Source organism: Furipterus horrens, unplaced genomic scaffold (assembly GCF_987537825.1).
Source record: "Furipterus horrens unplaced genomic scaffold, mFurHor1.1.pri manual_scaffold_3, whole genome shotgun sequence".
NCBI classification, from domain to species: Eukaryota; Metazoa; Chordata; class Mammalia; order Chiroptera; family Furipteridae; genus Furipterus; species Furipterus horrens.
In genome coordinates this window covers 159,324,378-159,345,169 of record NW_028327173.1, presented here as the reverse complement: position 1 = coordinate 159,345,169, position 20,792 = coordinate 159,324,378, and the positions used below count along the sequence as shown (strand labels likewise).

The 20,792-nt window shown below is 37.8% G+C and overlaps 1 protein-coding gene across 6 annotated transcripts in view; it reads left to right on the top strand.

Annotated features, from left to right (window-relative positions):
* Positions 1 to 20,792, top strand: part of RAB27A (RAB27A, member RAS oncogene family) — a 70,254-nt gene that overhangs the window by 45,278 nt on the left and 4,184 nt on the right. For all 6 annotated transcript variants that reach the window (XM_090270630.1, XM_090270628.1, XM_090270626.1 and 3 more), the window contains 3 exons: positions 6,153 to 6,238; positions 7,916 to 8,019; positions 13,367 to 13,490. In XM_090270630.1, the coding sequence (XP_090126756.1) occupies positions 6,153 to 6,238; positions 7,916 to 8,019; positions 13,367 to 13,490 (314 nt within the window). The remainder of the gene's footprint in view (positions 1 to 6,152; positions 6,239 to 7,915; positions 8,020 to 13,366; positions 13,491 to 20,792) is intronic.

Below are 20,792 nucleotides of genomic sequence, written 5' to 3'. Positions count from 1 at the left end.
TGATTATATTTATTTATTCCCATTTTATAATCTTCCTTTTAAGAAATAGTTTTATTGATATATAATTCACATAACATAAAATCCACCCATTTAAATTGTATGATTCAGTGATATTTAGTTTTTAGTGTGTAATTTACAGTTATGCAACCATCACCACTATTTAATTTTCAAACACTTCATCACCCCAGAAAGAAAACTCATACCTTGTTGCAGTAATTCCCCATTTTTCCTCACCCTAGCCACTAATCCACTCTGTATGGACATTTCATATAATAATAGCTTGGTGATGATGAGCTTCTTTAGCTTTACCTTGTCTTGGAAACACTTCATCTGCCCTTCCATTCTAAATGACAGCTTTGCTGCATAGAGTAATCTTGGTTGTAAGTCCTTGCTTTTCATCACCTTGAATACTTCTTGCAGTTCCTTCCTGCCTGCAAAGTTTCTTTTGAGAAATCAGCTGACAGTCTTATAGGAACCCCTTTGTAGGCAACTCTCTGCTTTTCTCTTGTTACTTTTAAGATTCTCTCTTTATCTTTAACCTGTGGCTTTTTAATTACGATGTGTCTTGGTGTGGTCCTTTTTGGGTCTAGCTTGTTTGGGACTCTCTGTGCTTCCTGGACTTGTAGGTCTATTTCCTTCACCAGATACGGGGAGTTTTTCTTCATTATTTTCTCACATAAGTTTGCAATTTCTTGCTCTTCCTCTTCTCTTTCTGGCACCCTTATGGTTTGGATGTTGGCATGTTTAAAGTTGTCCCAGAGGTTCCTAAGCCTCTCTTCATTTTTTTCAATTCTTATTTCCTCATTCTGTAATGGTTGGCTTTTTTTTTTCTTCCTTATATTCCAAATAATTGATTTGAACTCTGGTTTCTCTCCCTTCACCATTGGTTTTGTGTGGATTTTCCTTCGTTTCATTTAGCATAGCCTTGACTTCTTCCCTTATGTGTTTGCTGTACTTAAGCATATCTCTCAAGCCTGTGAGCATCTTTATCATTAGTGTATTGAACTCTGCATCTGTTAGGTTGGCTATCTCCTCATTTGTTAGGTTGGCTATCTCCTTGTCGCTTAGTTCTCCCACTGAAACCTTGATGCATTCCCCCTTTTGGGCCATACTTCTCTGTCTCCTCATCTTGATTGGCTCCTGTGTTTGTTTGCCTTTGTGTCTTAGGTAGAGGTGTTGCTCCTTTTATGTTGTCAGGGGCGGAGCCTTAGATTTTCTTGGCAGTACAGGGCAACCTGTTTCACCACCTTGTGGTGCTGTACATGGGGGAGGGGTCTGAGAGGGAACAATGTCACTTACTCAGCACTTGCCCCTTTTCCAGGCAGTTCTCCCACTTTGTATAGGATTGGCGCCTCTCTAGCTGTTGCCCTGGCTGTTGTTCCCAGAGTGGGTGGGTCTGTGGACATTCTAGGACTGTGGGGGCTCTTTAAACAAGTGGACTCTGCTGAGAGACCAGCTGTTTCTTCCTCTGCCTCAACCCCTACTGGTTTGTACAATCAGAACCAATGCCACTTTATTTTCCCCAGCGCTGGGACCATGTGCTGCGTGATCTGGTCTGGTGCTGGGAGTGCTCCCCAGGTGTCCCTCCTGACTTTTTATAATGTGTGACTGCACTTTCTGGCAGCCTCCTGCTGCCACCTCTGCTGCCGCCACTACACCGCATCCTCTCCGCCCCAACTCTGCCCCTCCTACCTGTCTGGATGACTTTTTCTTCTTTATATCTTTGTTTGTTAGACTTCCATGCAGGTCGATTTTCTGGAACTTCTGGTTGTCTCTAGTTTTGAGGTAGTTCTATTCCTTCTTAGTTGTGGAGGGAGATGCAGTGTATCTGTCTAGGACTCCATCTTGGCTGGAAGTATTTACTTTATATTTTATATATTTTAGTTATTTTCTTAATAGTTCCCCTGGGAATTACAGTTATCTTAATTTTAATGGTATAGTTTAGATTAATACCAATGTAATTTTAAAATAATTTATTTTTCAATTTAATTTCAATATTGCAGAAAGCACTGCTTTTTAAAATTTTAATCTTTATTGTATTTTTTTCTATTACCATTTAGCCCCCTTATAAAACTGTGCTTTTATATGGCTTCATTTTCTACTCCTTCCTTTACACTATTCGTCGGCAGCCGTCCGTCTCGAGAGACGATGGTGTAGCTTCTTAAGAGTCTATCTGCACCGCCGAGAATGGCTGTGCAGTCCAACTCGGGAGTGACACGGTATCTGTCTCCTCCCGTGTTGAATCGACATCTTGTGATGACGCTGGAGTGTCCTCTCCAGTGAAGCTGAAGCTACAGAGCCTGGGCAGGGTGATATGGAGGGTCTGCTGTTGCCCATGCAGCAGACCCCCCCTCTCTTCGCAGCTGAAGGGTCCAAGGGAAAGACGGAGTCAATACAGCTTGGCTTCAGGTGCGCCGCAGGAGTTGCCGGTGTTGACTACAACGTCGAACCGCCTTAGGGACTCCGGCTCCGGATTTTCTGTCGGGGTTTACTCCCTTAGCCTTTCCCCTGAAGAGGTATGCCGCAAGGCAGCGGAGGTTTTTTTGGAGTCAGAGTTTTCCTTCTCTGATGTGCCCTGACTGGAAGATCGAACCAGCGACACTTAGCTCGCAGGCCGACGCTCAATCCACTGAGCCAAACTATTCCCCGTCGGCAGCCGTCCGTCTCGAGAGACGATGGTGTAGCTTCTTAAGAGTCTATCTGCACCGCCGAGAATGGCTGTGCAGTCCGACTCGGGAGTGACATGGTATCTGTCTCCTCCCGTGTTGAATCGACATCTTGTGATGACGCTGAAGCTACAGAGCCTGGGCAGGGTAATATGGAGGGTCTGCTGTTGCCCATGCAGCAGACCCCCCCTCTCTTCACAGCTGAAGGGTCCAAGGGAAAGACGGAGTTGGTACAGCTTGGGTTCAGGTGCGCTGCAGGAGTTGCCGGTGTTGACTACAACGTCAAACCGCCTTAGGGACTCCAGCTCCGGATTTTCTGTCGGGGTTTACTCCCTTAGCCTTTCCCCTGAAGAGGTATGCTGCAAGGCAGCGGAGGTTTTTTGGAATCAGAGTTTTCCTTCTCTGATGTACCCTGACTGGAAGATCGAACCAGCGACACTTAGCTCGCAGGCCGACGCTCAATCCACTGAGCTAAACCAGCCAGGGCGCCAAACTATTACTATCATACAAATTACATCTTCATACACTGTGTACCCATCAACACAAATTTATAATTATTACTTTATGCTGTTGTAGTTTCTTTATTTTTAATGTTTTTAGATTTTATTTATTTGTTTTAGAGAGAGGAGAAGGGAGGGAGAAAGAGAGGGAGAGAAACATCAGTGTGTGAGAGAAACACTGGTTGCCTCTTGTATGCACCCCAACTAGAGACCAAACCCATAAGCCTGGCATGTGCCTTGACAGGAATCAAACCAGTGATCTTATGCTTTGTGAGATGATGCCTAAACAATTGAGCCACACCAGTCAGGACATATGCTGTTTTGTTTTAATCAGATGAAAGAAAAGAGTTACAAAAATACATTTACACTGTCTTTTATAATTACCTATGTAGTTAGCTCTGCTGGTGCTCCTTATTTGTTTATGATTTAAAGTACTGCCTAATGTTCTTTCATCTCAATCTGAATCACTGCCTTTATTATTTTTTATAGGGCAGGTCTGCTAGTGATCAATTTCCTGTTTTTGTTTATCTGGGATATCTTAATTTCTCTTTCAATTTTAAAGAATAGTATTGCTGGATCCAGAATTCTTGCTTGATAGTCTTTTTTTTTTTCTCTTTGTATTACCACTTTAATTATGTCATTCTAATGCCTTTGGCTTTGATTGTTTTTGATGACAAATCAGCTTTTAGTTCTATTGTGATACTTGTGGTAACTTTAGAAATCAGATTTCTCCCCTCTCTGAGCATTTCTTTTTTTTAAGATTCTCTCTTTGTCTTTGGATTTTAACAGTTTGATGATTATGTATCTAGTTAATTTTTATGATTTTATCTTTCCTAGAGTTTGCTGAATTTTGGAATGTACGAATGAATATTTTTCATTAAATTTGGGAGATTTTTTGCCTATTATTCTTCAAATATTTTTTCTGTCTCTTTCTATCCCTCCTCTCTATATAGGATTTCCAGTATGCATACATTGGTATGTTTGGTGGTGTCTCATAGGTTTCTGAACCTCTTAATTTTTCTTCATTATTTTCCTTCTGTGCCCTAAACTAGATAATCATCTCAATTGATCTTCAAATTCAGTGATTATTACTTCTGCCAGTTTAGGTCTGCTCTTGAGCCCCTCTGATGAATACTGTATTGTTATCTATATAGTAAAATATCTATAGTATGCTAATTTTAAAACTATCTATCTCTGTATTGACCTTCTGGATTCAGTAGGGCATTATTTTCATACTTTGCTTTAATTCTTTAGACATAATTTTCTTTAGTTCTTTGAACATATTTATACTTGCTGATTTAAAGTCTTTGTTTAGTAAGATCAACACCTGGGCTCCCTCAAGAATGGTTTCCATAGGTTGCTACCTAGGCTTCCTCAAGAATGGTTTCTTTATGTTGCTTTTTTTCCCAGTGTATAAACCATATTTTCTTGTTTCTTTGTGTGTCTCATAACTTTTGTTGAAAACTAGACATTTAAAATAATATAATGTGATCCCTGGCTGGCAGGGCTCAGTGGGTTGAGTGCTGGCCTGTGAACTGAAATGTTGCCAGTTTGATTCCCAGTCAGGGTACATGCCTGGGTTAAGGGCCAGGTCCCCAGTGGGGGGTGTGTGAGAGGCAACTGATGGGTGTTTCTCTCCCTCTCTTTCTCCCTTCCTTCCCCTCTCTCTAAAAATAAATAAATAAATAATCAAAAAAATAATTTGGCCACTCTAGAAATCAGACTTCTTCCCTCTCTGAGAGTTTCTTTTTAAAATTTTTTGTTTGCTTGTTTGTTTATTTATTTATGTTGCTCTTTGTTTGTTCAGTGACATTCTTGGGCTAATTCTGTAAAGTGTGTTCTTTGCTATGTGCGGTTCCAGAAGTCTTTCTGCTCAGTTAACTTAGTGGTCAGCTAATGAGTGTACAGAGCATTTCTTAAATTCTTTAAACCAGAAAGTCTCTCATCTTTTCTGAGGGATTGTGTGTTTGTGTGTGTTGTGACATGTGCTTAATGCTCCTGTGGTTTATAAGTCTGCCTTAGCCTTTACTTCATTCTTAAGAAAAGCCTCCAGGCCAGTCAGAGGTAGGGATTAGGGCCATTTCAGGTCTTTCCTGGGCATATGTACAGCCCTACACATAAGCATGGTCTAATAGGTACCAAGGAATATTTTATAGCTTTTCAAATATCCTGATGGACATCTCATTTCCTGTTTTTATGTTTTAAGTCTTCTGGTTAGATTTTTGTTGGTCCCAACTGGTATTTGCCTTTGATAGCTGTGATGTTAAATACTTGCTGCTTTCACCAATGCCCAAGGTATAGGGTTATTCTCATAGAGCAAGCTCTGAGTCAAGACAAGCCTTGGGAATGGAGCTTTGTAGGCAGCTTTCAGTTCTCTGGGGATGAGAATTTGGGGGCAGCTCCGCACCTGTTTTGCTTCCACTGCCTGCAGAGGCTGCTGTACTGATGGTTTTCACAACTATTGTAATCATGTATCTGTTGATGTTCAGGACTACAGATTGTGGAGCTGGGGAGAGGGCAATGAGAATAGGATAACTTAAAGCATCATGAAGCTTATTGTTTTTACTGATATGGAGAATTTTGAAAAAGTTGATTTTGACGATTTGTGCCAGTCTTCCCATTACTTTTATGGAGAAAGAGATTTTCAGAGGTACTTTCTATGAAATTGTTTTAAGAGTGCTTTTTAAAGATAGGATGGGGGAAAGTCATAGAAAGGTAATATTACTTGAAATAAGTGACCTAAGGAAACTTTGAAATTATGCATTATTTATATATTTAATAATATATTTATGAAATATATAATGTATATTTTAATGTAAATTATTGTATTATTCAAAGGCAGTTATTTGGAATAAAATCCAGACAAGGTTATATTCCAAATGAGATTTTCTTTAGAAGTTTTTGCTAGAGTTGCACTGAATAGAATAGTAAGAAGAGTTCCCTGGTCCCAGCAGTTCTCTTTTTCTCTTTTATTTTGCTGTTTTAGGTATACAGAGCCAATGGGCCAGATGGAGCCATTGGGAGAGGCCAGAGAATCCACCTGCAGCTATGGGACACAGCAGGGCAGGAGAGGTATGAGATCTTCAGTTACATGCTCCTTACTGGAGGAAAGGGAAAAGCAGCTATACTTCTCAGACAGTGACCTGAGCAGGAAAAGGCTGGCTGATTAGTGGATTTGCACATGGATAAGACATGCTGCCAAATTAGCAGTAAATTTATCAGTCTGAGTTGATAACAGTGGCTTGATTTCATACAAGGTCAAAGGAAAATTAATCCTTTTCAAAATGGACCGATTTACTTAGGGACTTCTTTTTTTTTCTTCTTCATTTTTAAAAAGGTTTATATACTTTTCTCCACTGACTTTTGCTACTTAGCCACAAAAAAGCTTCAGAGTTGGACATATGTATTATTCTTACCAGATTGTTGAAGCCTAGTGGGAAATTTGGTTGGAATTAACTCATATAGTCAGAAGTTGCTTGACCAAAATAAATCACATGAAATCTTGATGTAAAGTTGCTTTTAGTTAGCTAAAGTTTCTGTTTTTTTCTCACAGGTTCCTTGAAGGAATTTTTAAAATCTTTTTATTATGGAAAATTTCATGTATATAGAGAGGATAGTATATATAATGAACTTGTATATTCACTTCCCAGTTTCAATAGTCATTAAGTTGTAGGAAATCTTATTTTATGTATATTCCTCATTTCTAGCCCCTCTCCCAAATTACTTCCAAGCAAATTCTAAATATCAGATTATTTTATTTGTAAGTATTTTGGTATGTATCTCTAAAAAATAAGGACTATTTTTGTAAAAACATTGATTAGAAATATTTGAGAAAACTTAAAATAGGGTATTAGATGACAAATACGTACCAGTATTTTCTTCCCTGGAGCCTATGTTGGTCGGTTGCAGGCTTTGCATGAAGGCAAAGTAAGAGGAAACTGTTAGAGGGAGCAAGGAGGAAGGCAGCAGGATAAAGCCTTGGAAGAGAGAGTACCGAGAAAGAATGGGGACTAAGTCATTCCTACTACCACCTTAAAGCCAAATAAATGGTTCAACAGAGATAAAAGATTGCTATAGCGATTGAAAATAGAAAGACATAAAACACATTGTAGTGTCAGGTCAAGCCAAGCTTCACAGGACAAGGAAAGTATACACAGCAAGCACCATTGTTTTGGTCTAATTAACTCCTAATTGGATAATGAATTCTTAGGTGTGACAAAGGGATCATGAACTAGTTCTTGTCATCCCTGTCTGGCAGGCTGGGTTTTCAAGTTGCATGGTCTATTAACATAAACTTATATAGGTGATAAATAACTGTCTCATACACTTTTGGAATATTATCTAATTTTTAAAATTTCACATTTATGCAGGTTGTTTTTATTTTAAAAGAATATTGCAAGTATAAATTTTGATAATTGTTGGCATTTAAAAAATCTAGCTATATTTCAAATATCCTTTCTTGCTCTAGATAGCTATTTACTATATTTTGTAAGATACCTAATATCATTGATATACTCAGAATTTTATACTGTTAAAGTGTCATTTATAATAGCATACTTAACTAAATCTTATACAACTAAGAGCTATAATATGCATGTATAATGTGGAGTTATTAGAAACAATGGCATGTCATTAAACATCTAATTTGTTATTGATGAACTATTGTGAGAGGCGGAGGCACTGCTGGTAGCTTTATATTTCAAGAGTGGGGCTGTGGTTCTTGGTGATCAATCTGCTTTATGTTCCTAGGTTTCGAAGCTTGACAACAGCATTCTTCAGAGATGCTATGGGGTTTCTTCTGCTTTTTGATCTGACAAATGAGCAAAGTTTCCTCAATGTCAGAAACTGGATAAGTAAGTGTTATTGTGTCCCTGCCTCCCACTCCCTACAATAAAATGCACTCTGATATTCTACTTTTGTTGTAAATTGTTTTGGGAGAAATCCTAGTGCTGTTTGAAATGCTGTTTAAAGGAACAAGCCTATTAGTTTAGGGGCAAGATAACTGAAATACTCTTCTTTTCCTAGCAATGCTAACTGATTTGTTGAGTACTTCCTATGCTCCAGGTATAAGGCAATGCTTTCTACGTAATCTCTTTATCAGTCTTTTCCACAGAAGGGACTCACCCCCATTTTGTGGAGGGGGATATAGAGACCTAGAGAAGTTAAATCACTAAGTATCTGCAGGCCTCTTGTGCACTGTCATGCCTTGTACCACTCTAGGCTTTAAAACATGTATTACACAGGTTATGTATGTTACATAAATATCTTTGAAGGTGTAATGGATTAGATCCATGGCTGCATGTCTCTTCTGTGTTTAGAGGCCCCTTCTTTTAGGGCCAGACATTTGCCAGGAGGACTCTAAAACTGCATTGGCGAAAGTTTATGTTGGCTATTTGGAGAGATCCTAATCTCTTAAATGATTGGTAGTAGCCATTTAACATCCTGCTACTTGACCACTTAATAGCTTGAAAGGTTACATTTTCTTCCATTGGTTGTATTGGTATAACCTAGAGAATTTATTGGGAAAGGCTGTGATGTTAAAATTCTTCACATCCAAGTCTTAAAATGAAAGCACTTAAAAAATTACCTCCTACTTAAAAATTACTTGGTAATTTGGTATTATTGGCTATGTTTTTGATAGTAGAAAATCTTATTTTTTAATTTTATTTTTCCGTTAGAGTTTACACTTATCAATAGTCCTATTTTGTATTTGTTTCAGATCTGCAGCATAGTGGTTAGATAATCAAAGAGTTTCTCCCAGTATTTCCAGTACCCACCTGGTACCACACATAGTTACTAGATTATTGTTGACTATATTCCCTCGCTGTACTTTACATCCCTGTGACTCTTTTGTAAATACCAATTTGTATTTTCAAATCCCTTCCCCCTTTTCATCCAGAATTCCCAAACCCTTTTCCTCTGGCAACCATAAGTCTGTTCTCTGTATTTATGGATCTGTTTCTATTTTGTTATTTCGTTTGCTTTTCATATTCCACATATAACTAAAATCATATGGTATTTGTCTTTCTTTGTCGGACATATTTCACTTAGCATAATACACTGTGGGTTGTCCATGCTGTCACAAATGGTATGATTTTATTCTTTTTTATGGCCAAGTAATATTCCATTGTATATATATACCACATTTTTTTTTGCACTAGTCTATTGATTGGCAATTGGGGTTGCTTCCATACCTTGACAATTGTAAATAATGCTGCAATGAGCATAGGGGTCATGTAATCCTTTGAATTAGTGTTTTGGGTTTCGTTGGATATATTCCTAGAAGTGGAATTGCTGGGTCATAAGGTAGTTCCATTTTTAATGTTTTGAGGAAATTCCGTTCTATTTTCCAAGTGTCTGCACCAATCTGCATTTCTACCAACAGTGCACAAGGGGTCCCTTTTCTCCACATTCTTGCCAATACTTGTTATTTATTCATTTATTGATGATAGCTTTTCTGACAGGTATGAGGTGATGTCTCATAGTGATTTTAATTTGTGTTTCTCTGATAATTAGTGACATTGAACATCTTTTCATATGTCCATTGGCCATCTGTATGTCCTCTTCAGAGAAGGGCCTATTCAGGTCCTCTGCTCATTTTTTTAATTGAAATGTTTGTTTTTTATGGTGGTAAGTTGTATGAGTTCTTTATAAATTTGGGATATTAAGACCTATTAGATGTATCATTGGCAAATATATTTTTCAATTCAGTAGATTGTCTTTTCATTTTGTTAATGGTTTCCTTTGCTGTGCAAAATCTTTTTAATTTGATGTAGTCTAACTTGTTTATTTTTCTTCTCTTTCCTTTGCCTGAGGAAATAGATCAGAAGAACTATTGCTAAGAGAAGTGTTCAAGATTTTACTGCCAATGTTTTCTTCTAGGATTTTTATGGTTTTGAGTCTTACATTTAAGTTTTTAATTCATTTTGAGTTTATTCTTCTATATGGCATAAGAAGGTGGTCTAGTTTAATATTTTTTGCATGTATCCATCCAATTTTCCAGCACCATTTATTGAATAGGCCATCTTTACCTCACTGTATATTCTTGCCTCCATTGTCAAATAATAATTAATAGACCACATTGGTGTGGGTTATTTCTGGGCCCTCTATTTTGTTCCATTGATCTTTGATTTGTGTGTCTGTTTTTATGCCAGTACCATGCTATTTGGTTACTATATCCTTAACTATAAGTTTGATATCAGATAGTGCGATACCTTCAATTTATTCTTCTTTCTCAGTATTACTGAGACTATTTGAGGTCTTTTGTGGTTCCATGTATAAGTTTTTGGATTACTTTTAAGAACACTATTGGTATTTTGATAGGAATTGCATTGAATCTATAGATTGCTTTGGATAGTATGGACATTTTAATGATGTTAATTCTTCCTATCTATGAACATGGTAAATGCTTCCACTTATTTATATCTTCTTCATTTTTTTTTTTCAGTGTCTTATAATTTTCTGAGTACAGGTGTTTTACCTCCTTGATTAAATTTATTAATAGGTATTTTATTGTTTTTGATTAAGTTGTAAATGGGATTATTTTCTTAGTTCTCTTTCTGGTAGTTCATTATTGCATATAAAAATGCAAGGGATTTCTGAATATTTATTTTGTATCTTGCTGCTTTATTTAATTCATTTATCAGTTCTAGTAGTTTTTTAGTGGAATTTCTAGGGCTATCTATATACAGCATCATGTCATCTGCAAATAATGAGAGTTTTACTTCTTCCTTTTCAGTTTGGATGACTTCAGTTTCTTCTCTTGTCTGATTGCTGTGGCTAAGACTTCCAGTACTATATTGAATATGAGTGGTAAAAGTGAACATCCCTCTCTTGTTCCTGATCTTAGGAAAACACTTTTAGTTTTTGCCTGTTGAGTATGATGCTTGCAGTGGGTTTGTCATATATGGCCTTTATTATATTAAGGTATGTTCCCTCTACACCCACTTTGCTGAGGCTTTTTATTATAAATGGGTTCTGGATTTTGTCAAATGGTCATTTTTTTTGCATTTATTTCTATGATCATATTATTTTTATCCTTTGTTTTGTTTACATGATGTTTCACATTAATTGATTTGTGGATATTGAACCAATTGCATCCCAGGAATAAATTCCACTTCATCATGGTGTACGATCTTTTTAATATATTGCTGAATTTGGTTTGCTAATATTTTGTTGAGGATTTTCATATCTATGATCATCAGGGATATTGGCCTATAATTTTCCTTCTATCTAGTGTCTCTATCTGGTTTTGGAATCAGAATAATGGTGGCCTGGTAAAATGAGCTTGAGAATCTTCCCTTCTCTTGAATTTTTTAGAATAGTTAGAGAAAGGTAAGTGTTGGTTCTTTTTGAATGTTTGGTAAAATTCACCTCTGAAGCCATCCCATCCAGGACTTTTGTTTGTTGTGAGTTTTTTAAATTACTGCTTCAGTTTCACTAGTTATAATCTGTCTATTCAGATTCTCTGATTCTTCCTGATTCAGTTTTAGAAAATTGTATGTTTCAAGGAATTCCATTTCTTTCGGATTGTTTAATTTGTTGACATTTAGTTGTTCATGATATTTCCTTACAATCCTTTGCATTCCTCTTCTACAGAGCACTTATAAATGCTTTAACATATTAACTTAGTTGTTCTCAAATGTGAGTGTGCATCTTGATCACCCAGAGCACTTGTGAAAACACAGATTTTGGGCCCTATACTGTTTCTGATTCAGTAGTTCAGCATTGGGACCTGATAATTTATATTTCTAACAAGTTCTTAGGATGCTGGTCCACAGATCTTATTTGAAGAATCACTGAATTAACTCATTCAATCCTCACTTTAACCCTATGAAATAAGTACCATTATAATTGGTACTTACAGATGGGAAAACTGAGGCACAGAGCAGTCAAATAAGTTTCCCAAGGTGGTACAGCTAGTAAATGGCAGAGCCAGGATTCAACCTTTGACCCTGAGTTCATGCTAAGAACCATGAAACTGGACATATAAGGTGTTAACAGAGCACAGAGCTGCTCTGGAGACCAGAAAGATTTCATGGTAGAGGTAACTGAGAAGCGAGTCTTAAAGGAAGGGTGGGGAGTTGCTGAAGGAAGGTTGTGGTTGGGTGTTCAAGGGTGTGAGGACAGCGTGGGTAATGGCCTAGAGGAAAGAAAGGGCTCGGCAGGTATTGGAAACTGCACCATCTGGTCTTGCCTGTGTAGTATTTGTTTTCCTGGCTGTCCCTTGAGGGCAAAGGTCATTTTTTTGAAATTCTACACCAAGTATCAGGTCAGTGTTAACACTCAGTAAAAGCTTGCCACTGTGACTTTCTCTTGATAAGATAAAATGAACATGACTTCATAATGAGGAACTAAAATGTCAACACTTCTCTGGTTAACCTTGATACAAAATAAATTAGGCCATAAACTTTGTGAAAGTTTGGGCTGCGTTAATTTCATTATGGGGTGTGATAAGTAATAAATGAGACTGTTTTCCTTCTTTGGAAGATTATTTAGCTTAATGAAGCTCTTTTGTTTGATTTAATTGCTTTTGAAAATAATGTCTACATGTTTTTAAGTGAAAATAAAATCTGTGAAATAAGAATTGTAGTCTCCTGCTTTTTCTTGGTTCTGGTGATGGAATCATTGACTGTTAATTCTGGATTTTTTCTCCTCATTTAATCCTGTATCTTGTTTTAAATGAATTTATTCTGCCTTAGTATAATAGAACAATGTGAAAAACATTTCAGATAGAAATAGGTTAGCTTATAAGAAGACATGTTTTTTAAAACTGTGATTGCTGTGGGGAGAAAATATATGAAAAACAGTTCTAAAATTAGCAATAAGCACTAGGAAATCCTCCAAGTGTTTTTCAAATGGCTGTCATAGAAGAGACTGCCACCTGTTGCATGTGTGTGTGTGTGTGTGTGTGCACACACCCACACTTTTGGAGGGTTAACAAGTTTTCCCATTTCTCTCCGATATACATAAGTGTGTGTGTGTGTGTGTGTGTGTGTGTGTGTTTAAGGGCAGGAGTAGTTTTATATCTGCCTCATCTATTCGGTTGTGCAGATGGGGGTACTGATGCTTTGGAAGCTCTATGTCAGTTCCTTTTATCTGTATATTCATTTACAGTTTTCACAGCACTTTTGCATGTATTCTCCATTGATCATACACTTATATTACTGTTTACCTATAATTTTCTTCTTATATTAACAGGCCAGCTACAAATGCATGCATATTGTGAGAATCCAGATATAGTGTTATGTGGAAATAAGAGTGACCTGGAAGACCAGAGAGCAGTGAAAGAGGAGGAGGCCATAGGACTTGCAGAGAAATATGGGTGAGTATTTTTGTGGAGAAACCTAGAGAAAACATCTCCAATGTAAACATTAGTACATAAATAGATAACAACAACAAAGAAAAAAGCAAAATATAAAACCAAACACTCAGAGTCCCTGGGAGGTGTCAAATCTCTACTTTGTATATTAATATTACATGATAGTGGACCCATAGAAAAAGCGCTGAGGGACGTGCCTTTGTTCTGTGTTTCAGTCCCACTTTCTCAGCCTCTTGGTGTTTGAAGAAAGACAACTTTGTGGGTAAATGTCCTAGTTTTGTAAGGCCTCCTTTATAAGATGCAAGTAGGAGACCCCAGGGATAAGGAAATCCTCCATGTTCAGTAGGGTAATTTCAAAGCCAGTGTATATGCTGCTGTAGGGAGCTCCAGCATTCAAGAGGGCCTTAGCGGCTTTGAAATTCCTGTGCTGGGAAAGGAGTATGAAGATCCCTTTCAGTTTAGATTGTGTTTTTCTGGTGGATAACCAACTAAATACTGTCTTTGTCCTTGAACCCTGGGAAGAGGATCATAGTAGCAGATGCATTAATTGGACATGAAAGGAGGGGTCAGCCACTTTTTATTAAAGTGTCAGGGTGCCTCTGCAGAGGAATTTATACTTTACTTTCTACCTATGCTACAATGAGAACTCAAATGTGTAGTATTAATTACCATTAATATAAGTGGGAGGCAGCAAGTGGGGTTGAGGAGTGGTATGGAATGCAGAGGATATAGTACCTGGCTAGTGGCCTCGGTTGTTAGGCAGATTCCAAGGAGGCCGGTGAAGGCCTTTGCCCTTTTCTTTGCATGATCACTGCTTTGCTCCTTCGTGGGCTGATGGAAGTTCCGAAAGCAGGGAGTTGCTGAAAGCTTTTGAACACAGAGGGGGGAGTTGTCGTTGGAATGCAGTGATCTGTGAAGTGGGTAGGGGCTGGATTTGTGGGAAAGGAAAAGGACTAAATACATAGGGTGGGGCAGAAGAGGATTTTAAATCTTTCTCAAGTCCATCTCATGAGGAAGGGGGGGTCATTCCCATCAAATGCGCTGACTTACTCTGGTAAGGATTTGCAATAAGATGTGGAGGTTTTCTCTCAAGGGTAGTGATGTTGAACCATGTTAGGAGCACCTGGGGAGCTTTTAACAAATACTCATGTTCAGGCCTCACCTCTAAGCTTCTGACATAATTGGTCTGGAGTGGTTAATCAGGCATGGTTCAGTTGAATAAACATACATATAAAGGGATTTGACTTTATGCAGTTGTGGGAGCTGGGTAGGCAGTCTCTGTAAGGTCTTGAGTCTGATGCTGAAGCTTGAAGTCCACAGGACAGGCAGTCAGGAAGGGAAGATAGATTTAAAGGAGAGAGTAAGAAGCAGCCGGGACCCAAACCCTGTGTCAGTCATTGCTACCTCTGACCTACATGGCATGGGTGCCCTGCAGCAGCCAGGACCCTTCTTACAGAGCAAAACAAACACACCTGACCCAGCCATTGGGGAAGCTGGAGGAGGACCTAGAGAAGGTGGAGCAGGTGCAGGTGTGGCTGCTGGCTTATGCCAACGAGATGCACCAGTGGATGACAATGTATGAGAGCTACAGAGAGGCTTCTGCTTCACTTCCATCCCCTAGATCTCTCTGTGGTTCACCCTAACTGGAAAGGAATTCTAGGAAATGTTGTTCAACCTAGCCAAGTTGACATATTATAAAGCCACTACAGATGGGGGCCTGGGCATTGGTGTCTCTTCAAAGCTTTTCACGTGATTTTCATGCACGGTGGTTGAGAACCACTGCCTGGGTGACAGAGCCTTGCAGGCAATTGAGATAGGCCCTCTTCCTCCCTTGAGAGGCACTCCTGTAATGTAGTGGCAGTGATCAAATACCACAGAGAACACTGAAGTGTTGAAGCTGGGAGCGCTGTTGCAAGGGGGTAAGGAGGAAGTAAGTAATGAAGCAATGGAAACCACGAACTTTTGAGAAGTGAGTCAGTAAAGGCCAAAAAACAAAAAATAGGGCAGCCGGTGGAGTTAGCTAGATCAAACAAGTATATTCTCAAGTATTGGGGCACAGTCAGGATTGACTTCTTCCTCCTCTGGGCTCCTTCAGCCCTTTGCTTGTTGCCTTGGTTCTCTGATTTCCACATCCTGCAGTTGCCCTCTGACTCTGTAGGAAATCTGTGGCTACAGGATTGTTTCATCTGTGCTCAGATCACAGGTTTCGGGAGTATTTTAAAGAGAGAGCCTCAATCTGAAGTTTCTGGATTGAATTAAAATGAGGAGAGACAGGATTAGCAGATAAAATAATTGAAAGTATTGGAAAAGAATGGAAAGGGATGGAAACAATTCTTTTAAGATTAAGGAAGTATAAAGTATAGTTCTGCAGGCTGTTTGGTTGTCTCAGCGGAAAACATGATGGAGCAATTTGGTTCACCTCTTATAACAAATTTGAGATGTAAATTTAATGATTGTTTTTACAGAAATATTTTTTTCATTCTTAAGAATAATAATATTTTCATTGGTTGCACATGCACTGATAGGCTATGTTGGCCATTTGATTATGTGCTGTCAGAAAACAGCATAGTTTATGGCATATCTTCAAATCGTTTCTATGTTGTCTGACAAATTTGCATTTTGTTATTATTTTGCTACCTTCTATCCCCAATTCATAAAAATGCATCATTGATTCACAAGTGATTCTCCGAAATACACATTCAGAGAATGACAGACTATGTCTCAGGAAAAATCTGCAAACCTAATACAGAATGTTTTACCGTGCAGATATGGGACATAGACCTGTGTGTGCTGGGACAAGTAAATCAGTGAATGAGAACTTCATTCAGTAGATCCAAATGGAAAGGGCAAATTGGATGCATGATGATGAATATCAGAATATTTATTTTTAGTAGACTAATAAGAGTCCATTTGCCTCTAATTCCCTGTAAAATCTTTTTTGCTGTAAGACTTGGTTAAATTGTAACATGATGTTTTTAAGTCAGTTCCTAACACAACAAAGTGATTTATTGGTAAACCAATCAAGTTTTTCTAGAATAAGTACAAAATGATACTTTCTAGTATGTCATATTGCTTGTCAGTGAAGTCAGAGAACAAAACAGTGGTTTGTTCAAATTTGTGGTCCCACCCGTCAAAACAGTTACAATTCATTGCTGTCGAAACACTTTTAAGAACAGCTACAAAGTCAGTGACAAATATATTAGAAGAGAGCAGAGCACAGTGTTGTCAGCATTGCTCTTGCAGGTGGTGCTGTTGGATCTCAGGCTTTAGTGCACTTCAGAATTCCTCAACGCTGGGCCCCACAGTTTCTGATTCAGTAGGTCTGGGGCAAAGCCCCCCGATTTACATTTCTTAATTGATTTCCTGATGTTGCTGCTGGTGGTTGAGGACAGCACTTTGAGACCCACTGGTGTAGGTGCCAAGTTACTGTCAGGTATGCGTGCTGGCGGATAGTTTCCTTGGCTGAATAGCTGGACAGAATCCCTTATGCACAGAATATGAAGCAGTTGTCTACTTGTGCCATGCGTGGGTGAGGGTAGCATGCTCAATTATTTCTCATTGGAAAATCCATGCTAAAGAGAAAAAGGATTTTTCCCTCACACAATTAATTGCATCAGCTGTGATATAGACTGGGAAGGGATACTAGGATTGGTACTAAGGGAGCGCCAGCCACAGTGGGCAGGCCAGGACTTTGTGAGTAAAAATGGTTGCACTAAATTCCCTCCCACACTCTGCCTTACTTACAGAGGATAGTTGGTGGTCATGATAAGCCTTTGGTTTTTGATTCAGAGTTACAGAAAATAGAGTATGTTGTGAATGGGATGAAAGCATGATGATTGAATGTACATATTTCATGTGCTGTGCAAAGAAATTAGCAGCAAATTAAAAAATTTTAAGATATAATTGACATATAATATTGAATTAGTTTTAGGTGTACAATATAATGATTTCATATGTGTATATACGCAAAGTGATTACCAAAATAAGTTTAGTTAACATTCATCAACACATATAGCTACAATTTTTTTTTCTTGTGATGAGAACTTTTAAGGTTTACTCTTTAAGAAGCAACACATTTAAAACAACTTGTTTTCCCAGTGAAGGGTGTCGGCTATTGATGCTCAAGAGGAAGATGCTCAAGAGTTTCTGGAAAGAAGGATGAGTTTGAAAACATTTACTTATGATAATAATTATGAGTACAGACCATTTCTGGAATGTCAAGTGGCTTAGCTCAGCAGAATGCTCAGTGTCTTTCTAGTTTGAACTAGGTGAAATGGGATATGAACAGCTTGATCTCTAGTAGTTTGCTTTGCAAATTGGATGACCTCCAAGCCCCACAGAAGGCAGTACAGGATCTAGATTTCATTTGGCATAATCTCCTGGGTTGAAACAATCCATATACCAGCCCTTTACTGTAGGAATTTTCAACCTATGTGCCATAAGAATTTTTTAAATATGCAATACTTGACTATTTGGTTAGGGGCACTGATCTCTTTTCCCTTAGATTGTCAAATTAAAAAAATGACGACAGTAAACACAATAATAGCCTTCTGCTGTGAATGCTCTCTCTGGAACCACAAATATATAGGTCATATAATAGAGTTGCATCACATGATAAGGTTGCATCTGTCTGGTTGATTTTTGATACCATAAATCCTTATATACAAGTGTAGGCATGTGATTTTTTTAATAAGTCACTTTGGAGCAAAAAAGTAAGAAATTGCTATTATTATCTTTGTAAATAAATCAAAATTATACCTTTTTTTCATCAGATTAGCAAAAAAAATATTTTCTGTACGCCACAGAATTTTAGTAGTTTATGTGTACCACGAGATGAAAAAGGATGAAAACCACTGCTTTCACTGTGATAACTTCTTTACTAAGCTTCCTACAGACTATGAAAAATAGTGAGACTCATTCCCTACTAGTGAAAAATTCCTCCATAATTTTTGATCCACATGTGAGCCAAATATCTAGAACCATTTGGGAGGATTTTTAAATACAATTGCTTTTATTCCTAACAAATTCTAACTGGGACCTTGGATCTTCTAGTTTTTTTAGGAATAAATGATAGAAAAGCAATGAGCAGGATGTAAATCCTGATCTATGGCATGAACTGGATTTATAGCTATTTTAAAGAAAAACTGCAAATGATATGCCTCCTCATCGATTTGAAGCTGTTAGTCATTTTGTTTATTTCACTTTATTTTAAAAATTTTTATTAGTCTTTTTTTAAAAGCACACTGGATTGATGTTCTGTATGTGTTCCAAATGGCCATTACGCAGTCATTTACAGATTGATATCACCGTTAGTGGCACAGGACTTTTTCAAAGGTTTGGAGATACTGCTCCCTGGTAATGCTACATTAGCACCACCGTGTGGAGAGAAGGGACAATACCACTCTTTCTATGGTTAAAAAAATAATCGATCCTCTTGAATTTAAACTAAGATTACTAAACTTTGCCTAGTATATTTTAGGAAAAGCAGAATATTATTTTTAGGGAAAACTTCATTAGATGAACTTTTATTGAGCACTTTCTGGATGCTAGGTTTGTGCTAAGCTCTTTACATGTATTATTTCATTTCCTCCTTAACATGACCCCATGAACCATGGTTACCCGTCTTTATACAGATACAGAGAAATATTCACATAAAGTTCCCTAAATGCCTTCTAAAGGTGAACACCAAGAAGATGTAACTCCATCCACTAGACTTTCTATCCCCTTAAGACAAGCTGAGCAGTCTAACTTTCAAATGTGAACACAAAGTACATTTCTGTCTCTGGAACATCATTTTATTATGGAAGGAGAGTCTTAATTCAGGGTCTGCTCTATGGGTCTCATCTAGTCTGCTTTTTGTGTGGCAGGTCAAAGAGCTGAGATTGGAGAGGAGTGAGCTCTAGTATTTTATTCCTGCAGAAACCAAACCCACATTGCCCTAATTGCTCAGAAGATGCTGAATGATCCATTTAAAGACTTTAAAGTTGTTAACCTAATTCCTGGTCACATGATCTGGAGGGTCACAAATGGGAGGAAAATGCACTTTTAATTGAAGGATATAAGTGTGTTACCTAAATTTGGAGTTATAAACGTAAACTACATCTCGTTAATGTTGTACATCTTTTACTCTGAGGGACTTCAAGTATACATCTAAACTCATATACCCTGAAATACTTCCAATTAAATATTTGCTTAAGTTAGTAAACATTAGACAATAGCTCAAAGCTGCTAGAGGCATCAGTCATTTATACTTGAGTATTAATCAGTGAAATAAGATCCATTTTCTGTCAACATTTAGTGATGATCCCTCAGGGGAATGGGGGGTGTGATGAAGCGTGAAGGCAGGCAAGTGCTTTGGAGCATGAAGCATTTTGCTGGGATAGATAGGTCTGTGTGAGCCATCCCTGATGCAGGGAGGCATGGTCACAGGTACTGAACTTTGGGGCAGTACTGTAGATCAGCTACATTGTGGATTACATCAACATTAATGGGCTAGTCTGGGAATTCAATATTCGTAATGTTGCCAAGGTCTCTTAAAGCTATCACTTTCCATGATTCAGTGATACTGTTTCTATGTGTTCTGAGTTTTAAACAACAAAATCACAACCAAACTTTTGTACCTAACCCATTTCTGTGTTGGAAGTAAGAAATACTTACTAATGACACATTTGTCAAAAATGACACATTTCCTACATGTCAGATTTCAATCTAAGTGCTTTAAATGCCATCTCACTTAATCCTTATAAGAAGATCCTGATATATCTTTTTTCCAGATGAAGCAGCTGAGGCACAGAGATTAATTGCTTGCTAGTGTTACATGATTGATAACAGTACTAGGTTTGCATCCAGGAAGCTTGGCTCTAGAGGTTATGGCTCTTGGCCATTGTCCAAGTTGTCTGTAATTTCCATGCATAGATTTCATAGTTTTTAAAAGTATTATAACTATATTTTCTCATTAATGCCTTAAAAATGACTGAGGTAATTTTCAGGAGCCAAAAGGAAAGAAACTATGGAAAGTAGAAAGAGCTTAATGGAAATTCAGTTGAGGCAGTCAGTGAGTTTGAGGACTGTAGAGTTGGAAAGATATTTATAATTAAATTTGTGGAAAATTTAAAAAATTAGATGCACATTATTATGATTATTGTTTATAAAATAGTTTACTATTTGACTACTATTTTTTTTCAATTTCAGCCCATTATTCTTGGAGGGAGAGACTCATTTTCTAGTTGCTTTTGCATGAAATAGTTTATTTCTAAATGGCAATAGAGTGTTAAAGCCTTCCCCCTAAGTCTAAGAAATCTTCTG